Source organism: Muntiacus reevesi, chromosome 22 (assembly GCF_963930625.1).
Source record: "Muntiacus reevesi chromosome 22, mMunRee1.1, whole genome shotgun sequence".
NCBI classification, from domain to species: domain Eukaryota; kingdom Metazoa; phylum Chordata; class Mammalia; order Artiodactyla; family Cervidae; genus Muntiacus; species Muntiacus reevesi.
The window spans coordinates 25,001,003-25,014,576 of record NC_089270.1 but is presented as its reverse complement, the minus strand read 5'-3'; the positions used below and the strand labels follow the sequence as shown (position 1 = coordinate 25,014,576).

The window sequence follows — 13,574 nt, the reverse complement described above, 5'->3', positions numbered from 1 at the left end:
TGGCTCAGTTGTAAAGAATCCTCCTGCCAATGCAGGAGATGTGGGTTTAATCCCTGAGTCAGGAAGATCTCCTGGAGAAGGAAATGGCAACCCACTCCAGTATTCTTGCCTGGGTAATCCCATAGACAGAGGATCCTGGCCTGCAACAGTCCATGGAGTCCTAAAAGAGTCCAACATGATTTAGGGACTAATCAACAGCAATACAGTTGCATTACAATATTTTGTTAGTTTCAGGTATACAGTCAAGTGATTCAGTTATGTATATATATTTTCAGATTATTTTCCATTATAAGTTGTTACAAATAATGAATATTGCTCCCTGTGTTACACAGTAAATCCTTATTGCTTACATATTTTATATATAGTAATGTATATCTCTTAATCCCATATTCCTAATTTGTCCCTCCTCCTCCTTCCTTTTCCTTTTGTTAACCATAAGTTTGTTTTCTATGTCTGTGAGTCTATTTTTGTTTTATAAATAGATTCATTTGTATTATTTTTTAGATTCCACATGTAAGTGATATATATTTGTCTTTGACTGACTTAGTATGATATTGTCTAGGTCATCCATGTTGCTGCAAATGGCACTATTTCATTCATTTGTATAACTGAGTAATACTTCATTGCACATCTTTATCCATTTGTTGATGAACACTTATGTTGCTTTCACATCTTGGTTATTGTAAATAGTGATGTTATCAATATTGGGATGTGTGTATCTTTTTCAGTTAAAGTTTTTGTCTTTTCCTGATATTTGCTCAAAAGTGGGATTGCTGAATCATACAGTAGCTCTAAAAAATCTCTTTTCTTGAAACTTCTGCTTAGTCTCCTACTGAATTTCCATCTTGAACCTTGTCTCCAGCTGCATCTAAAAACCAGTGTTTTCCAGGACACTCTCCCCTGCATTCAAGTCTGCCACACCTTTTGGCTAATATGGTAAGCAGAATAATGCCCCATGCACCCCACGAATGTCCATGCTCTAAACTTTTGAACCTGTGAATGTTTTACATTACTTCCCAGAAGGAAAGTTGCAATTGAAATTAAGGTTATGGACCTTAAAATATATACAGACATTCATTAAGTGGAACCAGTGTAATCATATGGGTGTTTAAGAGAGGAAGACAGAACAGTCAGAAAGATACAACAAAAGAAGAAGCAGGGACTTGAGTGTGTGAGGGACTTTATCTCCTGTTGCTGGCTTTGGAAATGGAGGAAGGGGGCCACTAGCCAAGGAGTGTGATAGCCTCTAGAAACTGGGAATAGCTCTCAACTTGCAGCCATTGAAACAGGGATTTCAGTCCTACATCTGCAAGGAATGGAAATCTGCCAACAATCTGAATGAGGAAAGAAATGGATTCTCCCCTGAAGCCTCTAAAAAGGATGATGAGTCACTTAGAAGAAAGCTACCAGACCTATTCATGTAATCGTTAACTCTCTTGTCTTCCTAAGGGAATGCCCCTTTTAGTTTTGATTCCCTTTTTTAAAAAAAAAAAAAAAGATTTTCTCTTCCAGAAGAGAGGAAGCGTAAATTAAAAAGTGGTAAATTATCTTCAGTTTTCTTTTAAGTTTAAATGATTTTCCAACAGTAGTTGCTTTATGGGAGTTTCCAGCTTTGAGAAAAAAAAAGTTATTAACTAAACTCTTGATTACAACATTAGCCATGCCTAGGGACAGAATTTTTCTGTGTTCTTTGTGTTACATAAAATGTTCAGCTTTTAAAATAGTGTCCTTCTATGCATTTAAAAAAGAAATGTACAGGACTGAAAGTAAAAATTATTATTCCTTTTACCCCTTCTTATTTAGGAATGTATAGCTTCCACAGGATTTTCCAATCAGTAAATCAGATCTTATTTACCCTTGTTTGTGTCCTGAATCCACAAGGCCTTATGCCATTTTGGACATCTTACAGCTGATAAGTGAATGAAAATAGCTTTTTTTCCCATCCAATTTAAAAGCTTTTCTCTTTCTAAATCCTTAATCAATTTTGTATTGTATGAAGAAAAATGTAGATGGAAAATATAGCTACTGCTTCAGCTTCTCAAAATTTTTTTAATTTCAGTTCACTTCAGTTGCTCAGTTGTGTCTGACTCTTTGTGATCACATGGGCTGCAGCACACCAGGCTTCCCTCTCCATCACCAACTCCCAGAGCTTGCTTAAACTCATGTCCTTCGAGACGGTGATCATCCAACCGTCTCATCCTCTGTCGTCCCCTTCTTCTCCTGCCTTCAGTCTTTCCCAGCATCTTAGTCTTTTCTAATGAGTCAGTTCTTCACATCAGGTGGTCAAAGAATTGGAACTTCACCTTCAGCATCAGTCCTTCCAATGAATATTCAGGCTGATTCCTTTAGAATTGACTGATTTGATATCCTTGTTGTCCAGGGAACTCTCAAGAGTCTTCTCCGATGCCGCAGTTCAGAAACACCAATTCTTTAGCACTTAACTTTCTTCATGGTCCAGCAGGAAAAACCATAGCTTTGACTATACAGACCTTTGTCAGCCAAGTAATATCTCTGCTTTTTAACATGCTGTCTAGGTTGGTCATAGCTTTTCTTCCAAGGAGCAAGCATCTTTTAATTTCATGGCTGCAGTCACCATCTGCAGTGATTTTGGAGTCCAAAAAAATAAAATCTGTCACTGTTTCCATTGATTCCCCATCTGTTTGCCATGAAGTGATGGGACTGGATGCCATGATCTTAGTTTTCTGAATGTTGACTTTTAAGTCAGCTTTATCACTCTCCTCTTTCACTTTCTTCAAGAGGCTCTTCAGTTCCTCTTCACTTTCTGCCAAAAGAATGGTATCATCTGCATATCTGAGGTTATTGATATTTCTCCCAGCAATCTTGAGTCCAGCTTGTGCTTCATCCAGTCTGGTATTTCGCATGATGTACTCTGCATGTAAGTTAAATATACAGGGTGACAATATACAGCCTTGACGTACTCCTTTCCAAATTTGGAACCAGTTTGTTGTTCTTTGCCCGCTTCTGTCTGTTGCTTCTTGACCTGCATACAGATTTCTCAGGAGGCAGGTAAAGTGGTCTGGTATTCCCATCTCTTGAAGAATTTCCCACAGTTTGTTGTGATTCACAGTCAAAGACTTTAGCATAGTCAATGAAGCAGAAGTAGATGTTTTTCTGAAATTCTCTTGCTTTTTCGATGATCCAGTGGATGTTGGCAATTTGTTCTCTGGTGGGTCTGCCTTTTCTAAATCCAGCTTGAACATCTGGAAGTTCATGGTTCATGTACTGTTGAAGCCTCACTTGGAAAGTTTTCAGTATTACTTTGCTAGCATTTGAGATGAGTGCAATTGTGTGGTAGTTTGAACATTCTTTGGCATTGCCTTTCTTTGGCACTGGAATGAAAAGTGACCTTTTCCAGTCCTGTGGCCACTGGTGAGTTTTCCAAATTTGCTGGCATATTGAGTGCAGCACTTCCACAGCATCATCTTTTACTATTTGAAATAGCTCAACTGGAATTCCATCACCTCCACTAGCTTTGTTCGTAGTAATGCTTCCTAAGGCCCAGTTGACTTCCCACTCCAGGATGTCTGTCTCTAGGTAAGTGACCACACCATCATGATTATCTGGGTCATTAAGATCTTGGATCATAGCCTTATCTAACTCAATGAAACTATGAGCCATGCCACATGTGGGCTTAAGATGTGTATGACCCAAGGTGGATGGGTCATAGTGGCGAGTTCTGACAAAATGTGGTCCACTGGAGAAGGTTTGCTGTGGCAAACCACTTCAGCATTCTTGCTTTCAGAACTCCATGAACAGTATGAAAAGGCAAAAAGATATGACACTGAAAGATGAGCTCCCCAAGTTGATATGTGCCCAATATGCTATTAGAGAAGAGTGGAGAAATAGCTCCAGAAAGAATGAAGAGCCTAAGCCAAAATGAAAACAACGCCTAGTTGTGGATGTGACTGGTGATGGAAGTAAAGTCCGATGCTGCAGTTTCACTCACACCTGACACTGATGCACAGGTTATGGTTCCCTGCTGGATTCAATTCTGTCTACCCTCTTGAATGGTCTTCTCTGTAGCTCAAATGGTAAAGAGTTTCCCTGCAATGCAGGAGACCAGGGTTCGATCCCTGGGTTGGGAAGGTCCTCTGGAGAAGGGAATGGCAATTCAGTCCACTATTCTTACCTGGAGAAACCCATGGACACAGGAGACTGGAGGGCTACAGTCCATGGGGTCGAAAAGAGTCGGACACGGCTGAGCAACTAACACTACTACCCTCTTGAATAAACAATCCAGTGATGTCTGGGGAGTAGCTGTTGTTTTTCCTCATCACAGATGATATGATCTCACTGGATTACATTCTGAACAGCTTCTACAACCTTCGTGTACTGTTCTGTGTTCAGGTCCCATGCCTCAAAAAACTAACAGTGCCTCCTCAGATAAAGAACATCCCCTGGCTGTTTCCTGTGTCATGCGTTTCTTCAGTTTCTCAGTTAGTTCTTCCTCTTGTCGCTCTTCGTCCTCTCTCTGGGCCTCCAGTCCCATCAGGTCTTCATTAGCAAACTCCTTGTGTTGCACAGCAGGGCATTCAGTGAAGTTGTCCTTTGGCAGATCTGGCTCCAGCTGAGGGTCACTAAATTGATAACGACCTCTTTGGACTCCTCATTGTCTTCTCACATCCACGAAAATTGGGAACAGACTGCAAGCTCAGATTCTTCCAAACACCATCGCAGTGATGGCCATAACCTCATGCCAAGCAAAGTCGATGTTTTTTATGGCTTTGTAGATGTCATAGTCCTTTCAGACTTGTCACAGGATTGTTCCTGTCACTTACCACTTCCACACTGCGAAGGTTGGCTCTAGCCTTGAACTGATAAAACCAGCCATGCACGCATGCTAAATCAGTTCAGTCATGTCTGACTCTTTGCGACCCTGTGGACTATAGCCTGCCAGTTTCCTTTGTCCATGGGATTCTCCAGGCAAGAATATTGGGGTTGGTTGCCATGCCCTCCTCCAAGGGATCTTTCCAATCTGGGGATTGAGCCCACTTTCTCTTTTATCTCCTGCATTGGCAAGTGGGTTGTTTTTTTTTTAACCACTGGTGCCACCTGGGCCATGGCTAGCATTAAAAGATGCACCTTCTGACTCTTTACCATGTTTCTTCTTCAAGTCTGCATAAAGGCTTTTAGCTTTCTCTTGGATCAGCATTAAGCTGCCTAGGACTCAGTGCTGATGCTGATCCTGCATCCACACATTGAAAAGTCCCTGTCTCCTCCTCACTTTTGTATGCTTTGATATTATTGTTGACACCATCAGCACTGCTGCCTTCATATGTTCATGATCTTGTCCTGTTCTTTAGATTCATACTGATGGTTGGACAATTCATATAGATGGTAGAGCGACATATACCATCTTTTCACTCTCTCAATTATTTTCACTTTTGTTTCCATTGTTATCTCTTGGGGGAGGGGTGTGTGTGTGTGTGTGTGTGTTTAGCAATACCAGCTGTATCACTGCTGCTTTTACATTTGCTTCTGGACATTCTGGGCTTGAAATAAAATTACTGTACTCTCTGCAGTACTGTGCATGCATGCTTAGTCATTCAGTCATGTCTGACTCTTTGTGAACCCATGGACTGTAGCCCTCCAGGCTCCTCTGTCCATGGAATTTTCCAGGCAAGAATTCTGGAGTGGGATGTCCTTTCCTACTCCAGGGGCTCTTCCTGACCCAGGGATTGAACCTGTGTCTCCTGCATTGGCAGGCAGATTCTTTACCACTGCCCCACTTGGGAAACCCCACAGAGTACTGTAAAGTTCACAAAGTCCCACGCATTTGTAGAGGATGCATGCACTTGACAGTGTATGCCAGACACATGAGCTGATTTATGTGACTGGTCATGCAAATGCATGTTCACATCTTTGAAAGTTCGCAGCTTAAAAGTTTGTATGTACTGTACTTTTGAGTTAATATGCTAGTGGTATAGAAGTGGTATGTGAAAGTCACTCAGTCGTGTCTGACTCTTTGAAACGTCATGGAATACACAGTCCATGGAATTCTCCAGGCCAGAATACTGGAGTGGGGTAGCCTTTCCCTTCTCCAGGGGATCTTCCCAGCGCAGGGATTGAACCCAGGTTTCCCAGATTGTGGGCGATTTCTTTACCACCTGAGCCATAAGAGAAACCCAAGAATACTGGAGTGGGTAGCCTATCCCTTCTCCAGCAGATCTTCCCGACCCAAGAATTGAACTGGGATCTCCTGCATTGCAGGCGGATTCTTTACCAACTGAGCTATCAGGGAAGCCATGGAAGTGGTATAGGCACATGCTAATAGTATAAACAGAAGAACTGGATACAGAAGTGTTTATTTCTGGGAACAAATGACGCACAGGCTCTTGTTTATCATTACACACCCTCTGAAATATTTGATGTTTAAATTGTATGTAAGTACTACTTGTATAAAATTTAACTCTATAAGGCCTTCAGTAATAAACACTTCGAAATTGATGTGTCAGAAGAAAGTATAGTTATAAGGATATCCTTTGGAGGGAAACCATATTATATATTTGTAAGAAAAACTCTTCCTATTAAAACTTCTCTTTTCCTTCCTAGTGATAATTGTGTCCCCAAATTTCTTCATCTAAAATCTGTTACCATCACCAAAGAGTGTCTTGAGGCCAAGGACTCTCTTAAAAATTTTAATATTCATCACCTGACTTAACACATCAGTTCAGTTCAGTTCAGTAGCTCAGTCGTGTCCGACTCTTTGCAACCCCATGAATCACAGTACGCGAGGCCTCCCTGTCCATCACCAACTCCCAGAGTTTACTCAAACTCATGTCCACTGAGTCGGTGATGCCATCCAACCATCTCATCCTCTGTCGTCCCCTTCTCCTCCTGCCCCCAATCCCTCCCAGCATCAGGGTCTTTTCCAATGAGTCAGTTCTTCTCATGAGGTGGCCAAAGTATTGGAGTTTCAGCTTCAGCATCAGTCCTTCCATTGAACACCCAGGACTGATCTCCTTTAGGATGGACTGGTTGGATCTCCTTGCAGTCCAAGGGACTCTCAATCTCCAACACCAAAAGTTCAAAAGCATCAATTCTTTGGTGCTCAGCTTTCTTCACAGTCCAACTCTCACATCCATACATGACTACTGGAAAAACCATAGCCTTGACTAGATGGACCTTTGTTGGCAAAATAATATCTCTGCTTTTTAATATGCTATCTAGGTTGGTCATAACTTTCCTTCCAAGGAGTTAAGCATCTTTTAATTTCTTGGCTGCAGTCACCATCAGCAGTGATTTTGGGGCCCAAACAAATAAAGTCTGACACTGTTTCCCCATCTATTTGCCATGAAGTTATGGGACCAGATGCCATGATCTTAGTTTTCTGAATGTTGGGCTTTAAGCCAACTTTTTCATTCTCCTCTTTCACTTTCATCAAGAGACTTTTTAGTTCTTCACTTTCTGCCATAAGGGTGGTGTCATCTGCATATCTGAGGTTATTGATATTTCTCCCAGCAATCTTAAGTCCAGCTTGTGCTTCTTCCAGCCTAGCATTTCTCATGATGTACTCTGCATACAAGTTAAATAAGCAGGGTGACAATATATAGCCTTGATGTACTCCTTTTCCTATTTGGAACCAGTCTGTTGTTTCATGTCAAGTTCTAACTGTTGCTTCCTGACCTGCATACAGATTTCCTAAGAGGCAGGTCAGGTGGTCTGCTACTCCCATCTCTTGAAGAATTTTCCACAGTTTATTGTGATCCACACAGTCAAGGGCTTTGGCATAGTCAATAAAGCAGAAATAGATATTTTTCTGGAACTCTCTTGCTTTTTCGATGATCCAGCGGATGTTGGCAGATTGATCTCTGGTTCCTCTGTCTTTTCTAAAACCAGCTTGAACATCTGGAAGTTCTCGGTTCACGTATTACTAAAGCCTGACTTGGAGAATTTTGAGCATTACTTTACTAGCGTGTGAGATGAGTGCAATCATGCGGTAGTTTGCACATTCTTTGGCATTGCCTTTCTTTGGGATTGGAATGAAAACTGACCTTTTCCAGTCATAGTACACAATAAATATGAGTCACTTGTTTGTGTAAACTTGTGTTCACTTTAAGGTTCAGGTTCCCCAATTAGAGGCAGAGTGAGGTATAGAGGTGTCGCGTTCACTTGGCCTTAGTTCCCATCCAGCTCCTAGGCAAATAGTCATCGGTTAACTCAGTGCTTCCCACTTAGAAATGTTTCTCTCACCGTGAAGAAAATTAAATTAATTTTCAAGTATTAGAACATTGACATTGAATTCTGTAGTTTGGCACACGGTGACACCTCAGGTTTTTTTTGAGTAAGTATTTAAGTGGATGAATAAATTAATGACTACTTTTGCTGAATCATATGGATACAGAGAACCCCACAATAATATAATCTCTGGATTGCTAATGTAATCAGTCAGTCACTCAGGAATGGACCCTTCTCTGGAGAAGAATTCTGTTGTAGTTGACTCTTGTGTGCTGTGTTCTTATATCTCCTTTTTCTAGAGTTTTTTTTTGAGTGTCATTTCCTAGATTATTGATATGAAGTGAAAGTTGCTCAGTCGTGTCTGACTCTTCACCACCATGGAATTCTCCAGGCCAGAATACTAGAGTGGGTAGCCTTTCCCTTCTTCAGGGGATCTTCCCAACCCAGGGATTGAGCCCAGGTCTCCGGCATTGCAGGTGGACTCTTTATCAGCTAATCCACACCTTTTCTTATTCTTTTAAAGTGCTTCATGAGCTCAAGGGAATCTGCAATGTTACTAATATTATATTTCAGTTTCTGTGTTTCTACTTTAGTGTCAACATTGTTCTTAAAAGTTCCATTTATAGTTCATGGCCCCAGAATCTTGATTTGCAAGGGTTGGACATCTTCTCAAAGGAATGCAGGGGGGAATTGTCACACATCTTTTTTATTTTCCTCAGAGCTGCTTTACTATCCAAATCAGAGGTTAGGTATATGAGAAAGGAAATCCTCAAGAGTTACCATGTGTTCATTCATACTTGGTTGAGTGATTGTCTGCCTAGAACATTTGGGGTACTCAATAAAATGATTCTCTAAATAGATTTTTTTTAAAGAATTATGCCACAGTAGTGTCAGATGCTCCATTTCCATGGTGATTGTGGTTTGGACTGTATTCCACATAGTAGAGAATTGCTAATAACTTCATATTTTTGGTCTAGATATTTTGACACCAACCAAATTATTATATTTAAATAATCAAATAATTATTGCTTATAGTAAAAAAAAAAATTCAGTGTAGTAAAAAAAATTCCTTGGGTGAAAACTAGTACTGCAAAAGAGATTTGTAAGACTATAACAGGTTAAAAGACGCTTGCTCCTTGGAAGAAAAGTTATGACCAAACTAGACAGCATATTAAAAAGAAGAGACGTTACTTGGCCAACAGAGGTCCATCTAGTCAAAGCTATGGTTTTTCCAGTAGTCATGTGTGGGTGTGAGAGTTGAACCATAAAGAAAGCTGAGCGCCAAAGAATTGATGCTTTTGGACTGTGGTGTTGGAGTAGACTCTTGAGAGTACCTTGGACAGCAAGGAGATCAAAGCTGTCAATCCTAAAGCAAATCAGTCCTGAATATTCATTGGAAGGACTGATGCTGAAACTGAAGCTCTAATACTTTGGCCACCTGATACAGAGAACTGACTCATTGGAAAAGACCCTGATGCTGGGAAAGATTGAAGGTGGGAGAAGGGGATGACAGAGGATGAGATGGTTGGATGGCATCACCGACTCAATGGACATGAGTTTGAGCAAGCTTGGGAGTTGGTGATGGACAGGGAAGCCTGGTGTGCTGCAGTCCATGGGGTGGCAAAGAGACAGAGATGACTGAGTGACTGAACTGATAACAGGTTAACTAACAACAATCACAATTTCACTTGGCTTTAGCCTCCTTCTAGCATGTAGGAAAATGCTCACCATATAGCTTAGTGTTTCCAACTTGGCAGTATGCCTATCATAATAGTGGAGAAAATAATGTTAATTTTACTACTATTAGAGCATGACATTGAACTCTATGGTCTGGAACATAGTGTTGTATGTGAACTTGTGACTGAGTTTGTCTGTGTAACAGGTATCAATAAATAGTACAAAACTAATGAAGTATAGAGCCAGACATCCTGGAATGCAAAGTCAGGTGGGCCTTAGGGAAGCATTACTATGAACAAAGCTAGTGGAGGTGATGGAATTCCAGTTGAGCTATTTCAAATCATAAAAGATGATGCTGTGAAAGTGCTGCATTCAATATGCCAGCAAATTTGGAAAACTCACCAGTGGCCACAGGACTGGAAAAGGTCGCTTTTCATTCCAGTGCCAAAGAAAGCAATGCCAAAGAATGCTCACACTACCGCACAACCGCATTCAGCTCACATACTAGCAAAGTAATGCTCAAAACTTTTCAAGTGAGGCTTCAACAGTACGTGAACCGAGAACTTCCAGATGTTCAAGATGGATTTAGAAAAGGCAGAGGAACCAGAGATCAATCTGCCAACATGGTTGGATCATCAAAAAAGCAAGAGAATTTCAGAAAAACATCTATTTCTGCTTTATTGACTATGCCAAAGCCTTTTACTGTGTGGATCACAACAAACTGTGGAAAATTCTTCAAGATATGGGAATACCAGACCACCTGACCTGCCTCCTGAGAAATCTGTATGCAAGTCAAGAAACAACAGTTAGAACCGGACAAGAAACAACAGACTGGTTCCAAATTGGGAAAGGAGTACGTCAAGGCTATATATTGTCACCCTGCTTCTTTAGTTTATATGCAGAGTACGTCATGAGAAATGCTGGACTGGATGAAGCACAAGCTGGAATCAAGTTTGCTGGGAGAAATATCAATAACCTGAGATATGCAGATAACACGACACTATGGCAGAAAGCAAAGAACTGAAGAACCTCTTGATGAAAGTGAAAAGGAAAGTGAAAGGAGAGTGAAAAAGCTGGCTTCAGTCTCCACATTCAGAAAACTAAGATCATGGCATCTGGTCCCATAACTTCATAGCAAATAGATGTGGAAACAGTGGAATCAGTGACAGACTTTATTTTTTTGGACTCCAAAATCACTGCAGATGGTGACTGCAGCCATGAAATTAAAAGATGCTTGCTCCTTGGAAGAAAAGTTATGACCAACCTAGACAGTGTATTAAAAAGCAGAGAGATTACTTTGACAACAAAGGTCCATCTAGTCAAAGCTATGTTTTTTCCAATAGTCATGTATGGATGTGAGAGTTGGACTATACAGACCAGCTCATTTGAAAAGACCCTGGTGCTGGGAAGGATTGAAAGTAGGAGGAGAAAGGGACGACAGAGGATGAGATGGTTGGATGGCATCACCGGTTCAATGAACATGAGTTTGAGTAAACTCCTGGAGTTGGTGATGGACAGGGAGGCCTGGCGTGCTGCGGTTCATGGGGTTGCAAAGAGTTGGAAACGAGTGAATGACTGAACTGAACTGATGAAGTATATGGTTTCAAGTCATAGTTCGTCTAAGTGTTCATTGAAGCTGAAATTGAAAGCCTGGATTACCAAAATCAAGACATCCTACTACTTTTACTGGAAAGTCCCAATGAGTAAAACTTCTTCCCCAAGGAAGTGGGTACCTTAAATTTTGTTGCAGAAGCTAAATTGTTGCCCTTAGTGTCTGTCGATGCTAATACTGTTTTTACTAATGTTTATCCTGGAAATCTTAAGCTCAGTAAGGCTACTGATTCTTTCCTCCCGCTCTTTCCTGCTCCCTCTCTTTCCTTGTTTCATAAACATTTTGAAATACTCATAGTGTAAAAGATGTATACTAGGAGCATGCTAAGAGATTCAAAGATAAGTTACAGCATCATGAGGGACATGTGAAAGATTTCTGAAGGCGTTTGAAAAAATGTAATTAAATGTACTCCACACATAAACACTTTGAGATCATTGTCATAGAAATCCATTGTCCTTGATAAGAATGGGTCTCTCACTGTAGTAGGAAAAAATGTTGAGTATTAAAGCCTAGAGACTTAAAATTTACCAACAGAGACATGTCTACAAGTAGAATAATGTATTTTAATCATTTAATAGTGAATGTTATGGGGTAATGTTTTGGAATGTTTTGAAAATAATAAATATGCTTTTATTCCCTCTCTAAGTTACGTTCTGTCTGTTCTCCAAACACCTTTAAGTCATTAATAGTCCAAGGGAAGGAAAAGGCAGAAAAAGGAGAGGTTCATAGGATAAAGGAGGAAGAAACAGCATGCACGAAGTACCCCTAATAGGAATTGGGAGTAGAAGAGTAAAACATAAAAGAAGGGGAAAAGATTGAACTCCTGTGTCTTGGCTCCTCTGACTGAAACTCTGGAGAGGGCTAGTGTAGGAGTTTAGAAACAAGTTTCTGGGATCCTAGCACAGTGGTGATGTTTTCTTTTGCTTCTCCTTGGGTAAACTGGGCTGTTTTCAAGGTCTTTTAGAAAAGCATCATGTATAACATGAGACCACCCAAGCAATAAGTTGGTAATAGCAAAGTAACAGGATGGATTGAGAGCAGACAAAGGTTCCTTCTCTCCAGTTTCCTACAAAGTCAAGGTTGTGATGGAATTCCTAAGTTTCCCTTGGGGCCTATAAAGGTAACTGAGGCACAAACCAGCTCTAGTCTTTTATAAGAAGATGCCCAACAAGGCCAAGGAAGCTTATGTAGAGTTTGTGGTAGGAACATTCAGCACAGGTGAGAGGACATAGAGATTGTTCTTTAGTATCCCCAGTGCCAGGAGACTGTACTGGGAGGGGTATACCGTATTGATGGGGGGGTTTACCAACAGGGCACCCAAGAGTCTGTAGAAAACACTAACTCATTAAACCAGCAGTTAAATGTCATCATTTCTGGAGACCATACCAACAACTTGAGCTAGCAGAGAACACTTGAGCTAGCAGAGAACAGGCTAAAGTTTTTCCCAGTAGCAGAGTGCCACAATGTAGGTGGGGACCATGTGCAAAAAGGAAACTATATTTATCTATATTGGAAATACATGTAATTTACAAACTCTCATGTCCGTTGGGGCTTCCCTGGTGACTCAGATGGGAAAGAATCCACCTACAATTCGAGAGACCTGGGTTCAGTCCCTGGGTTGGGAAGGTCTCCTGGAGAAGGGAATGGCTATTCATTCCAGTATTCTTGACAACTGAGTGACTTTCACTTTCATGTCCATTAATGGTAGAACATTAATCTTGCCAGTTAAAATTGAGTTACTTGTAAAAAAAAAAAAAAAATTGAGTTACTTGTGAGTTGAAGCAGTCTTCTTTAAGTAAAAAAGTTAAATTCAGAATTATTTTTTTCTCTTTCTCCCGTTTGTCTTTCACATGCTTTGCTAAGTCACTTCAGTCGTGTCAGACTCTTTGTGACCCTCTGGACTGTAGCCTGCCAGGCCCCTCTGTCCTTGGGATTCTCCAGGTAAGAATACTGGAGTGGGTTGCCATGTCCTCCTACAGAGAATCTTCCGGGTGGACCCCATGTCTCTTATGTCCCCTGCATTGGCAGGTGGATTCTTTACCACTGGCACCACCTGGGAAACTCTTCGTTCTTCCCAAGAGCAAGC

The 13,574-nt window shown here is 40.9% G+C and overlaps 1 protein-coding gene across 2 annotated transcripts in view; it reads left to right on the top strand.

Moving 5' to 3' along the window:
- ART3 (ADP-ribosyltransferase 3 (inactive)) overlaps positions 1-13,574 on the top strand; it is a 130,755-nt gene that overhangs the window by 68,616 nt on the left and 48,565 nt on the right. Inside the window, exon 1 of one of the 2 annotated variants that reach the window (XM_065913901.1) lies at positions 916-936. The exons of the other annotated variant lie outside the window; for it this stretch is intronic. Coding sequence (XP_065769973.1) covers positions 934-936 — 3 coding nt within the window. The 5' untranslated portion in view covers positions 916-933. Of the gene's footprint in view, positions 1-915; positions 937-13,574 lie in introns of those variants that run through there. 2 annotated transcript variants of the gene reach the window in all.